Raw genomic sequence first — 1,777 nt, forward strand, 5'->3', positions numbered from 1 at the left:
ACGATGACAACATCGATGCCTATTGGTTATTCCGAATTAAGTCAGTTGGGAGATACGTTGTGGACGGCACGATTACAGGACTAGAAAAAATATTAATTATCCCGCCTACAACTCACCGACGGCCATTTCAGGTCTTCAACCTTCCTTAATTAACGCCTAGACATGTGGCAGAGACGGAATACGGTTGCACAAATTAGCCAGCAAGTTAATGACTTCGTACTCCACAACTGCCATAGTCTGCAAGATCATTGAAAGATTCATTTGACTGCATTGAACGAAATTCCGCGTGGCCGATGTCTCGAGGAAAACATTGCGTTTGGGTGTCATGTATAAAAATCTTACTCGATATTGCCACCTCCGCTGTATCCTAGGGAGAAATTATACTGACATAGTAGCTTATATTTTAACCATTGTCACTCCTAGAAATGTTATTCAGAGAGAGCCACGTCTGCAGAATGATACATGGAAATTGTACGTGGTTAATCTCACTTTCTCTCATAGGTTCTCTGAGTTTATGGGCGTTTTCAGCTAAACTTTGGTACTTCAAATATATGACGTCCTTGAAATACTGATCTCTGAAAGTTTAGTTCCGGTAATTGCCTCATTTTCTTTCGTAAAAGAAAACTAACCTCGAGAGTGGGGGACTGAGGTATGTATTTGCTGTATTCATCGATATTCAGATATTATGGCATAAATGTTTAATGTAAAATCTTTTCGAGTCATTTTTTAAGAACTACATTTACTAATGGAGAACAGCATTGAAATATATACATATCTTAGCTCAGGGACTATGTAAAGTAAGAATAATTCATATTTTTCATTAACCTCCAAAATCTAAGTACGAATGCAGCAATATTCAGTAATTCTAATTTCTTTCTTAATTTTCATAGTCATATCATTTTTTACTGAAAGCACAATAATAAATAAATCGCATTTTTCAACGAAATGAACGAATATACAAGAGTTAGCTTTTCACGATCCCGCAGCAATGTTTTGAAGCCGGTTTCATCTTAACGATTCGTACATATATATGGAACTTATACATGTCATATTTAACCTGTGATAAGTTTTGGGTATGAATCCCCAATAATATGCATAATGAAGTAAGGTCCCCTCTTCCGCAGGTGTTTAATATGTCAGTCGAGGATATGAATTTCGGCTCATACATCCCCATGGCTGACAGGAAACTACTTGGCATGTTTGAAATTTTGTCTCGACGCATCGACCAGGTGGAACACGGGGTAAGTTTGTGCGTTTTCTTTTCCTCTGTTTATCTAAATTATTGAAAATTTATGAGGACACTTGTTTAAAACATTAGTATCCAGCTGTGTATCAGACGTGCACATACTGATAAGCTATACAGTAATGTGTTAGTTTATATATATTTGACGACATCATGATCATATTTTTAAGAATAATAAAAATACGGAGAATAGATTGCCCAAACTGTATAAGGAAATGACGTGGTATTTGAGTATTACACGTCGGCTGTAACTTTGATGGAAGTGGCCAGCTACTTTCAAGTTGAAATTTAGATGCGTGAGTGATTGCTTCCAGTGACAGGCGGTAGGGGGGGGGAGTAGAGACACACACATAGTCAGACAGGCAGAGACTTGGAGACGAAGAGAGAGAAATAGAAAGACAGAATAATAGGGACAGGCAGACAGCGCTGGCCGAAAAAAAAGAGAGAGGGGGGGGTGGAGACAGACTGTTAGGTAGACAGACAGACAGGCCTCAGAGACTGAGTGAGAGGGAGTAGCATGAGACATAAGGCTTT

The 1,777-nt window shown here is 38.5% G+C and overlaps 1 protein-coding gene across 5 annotated transcripts in view; it reads left to right on the forward strand.

Annotated features, from left to right (window-relative positions):
- Nucleotides 1–1,777, forward strand: part of LOC119589152 — a 28,879-nt gene that overhangs the window by 14,773 nt on the left and 12,329 nt on the right. For all 5 annotated transcript variants that reach the window (XM_037937729.1, XM_037937727.1, XM_037937728.1 and 2 more), the window contains one exon: nucleotides 1,125–1,241. In XM_037937729.1, coding sequence (XP_037793657.1) covers nucleotides 1,125–1,241 — 117 coding nt within the window. The remainder of the gene's footprint in view (nucleotides 1–1,124; nucleotides 1,242–1,777) is intronic.

The sequence above is a fragment of the Penaeus monodon genome, chromosome 25 (assembly GCF_015228065.2).
Source record: "Penaeus monodon isolate SGIC_2016 chromosome 25, NSTDA_Pmon_1, whole genome shotgun sequence".
In the NCBI taxonomy this organism is placed as follows: Eukaryota; Metazoa; Arthropoda; class Malacostraca; order Decapoda; family Penaeidae; genus Penaeus; species Penaeus monodon.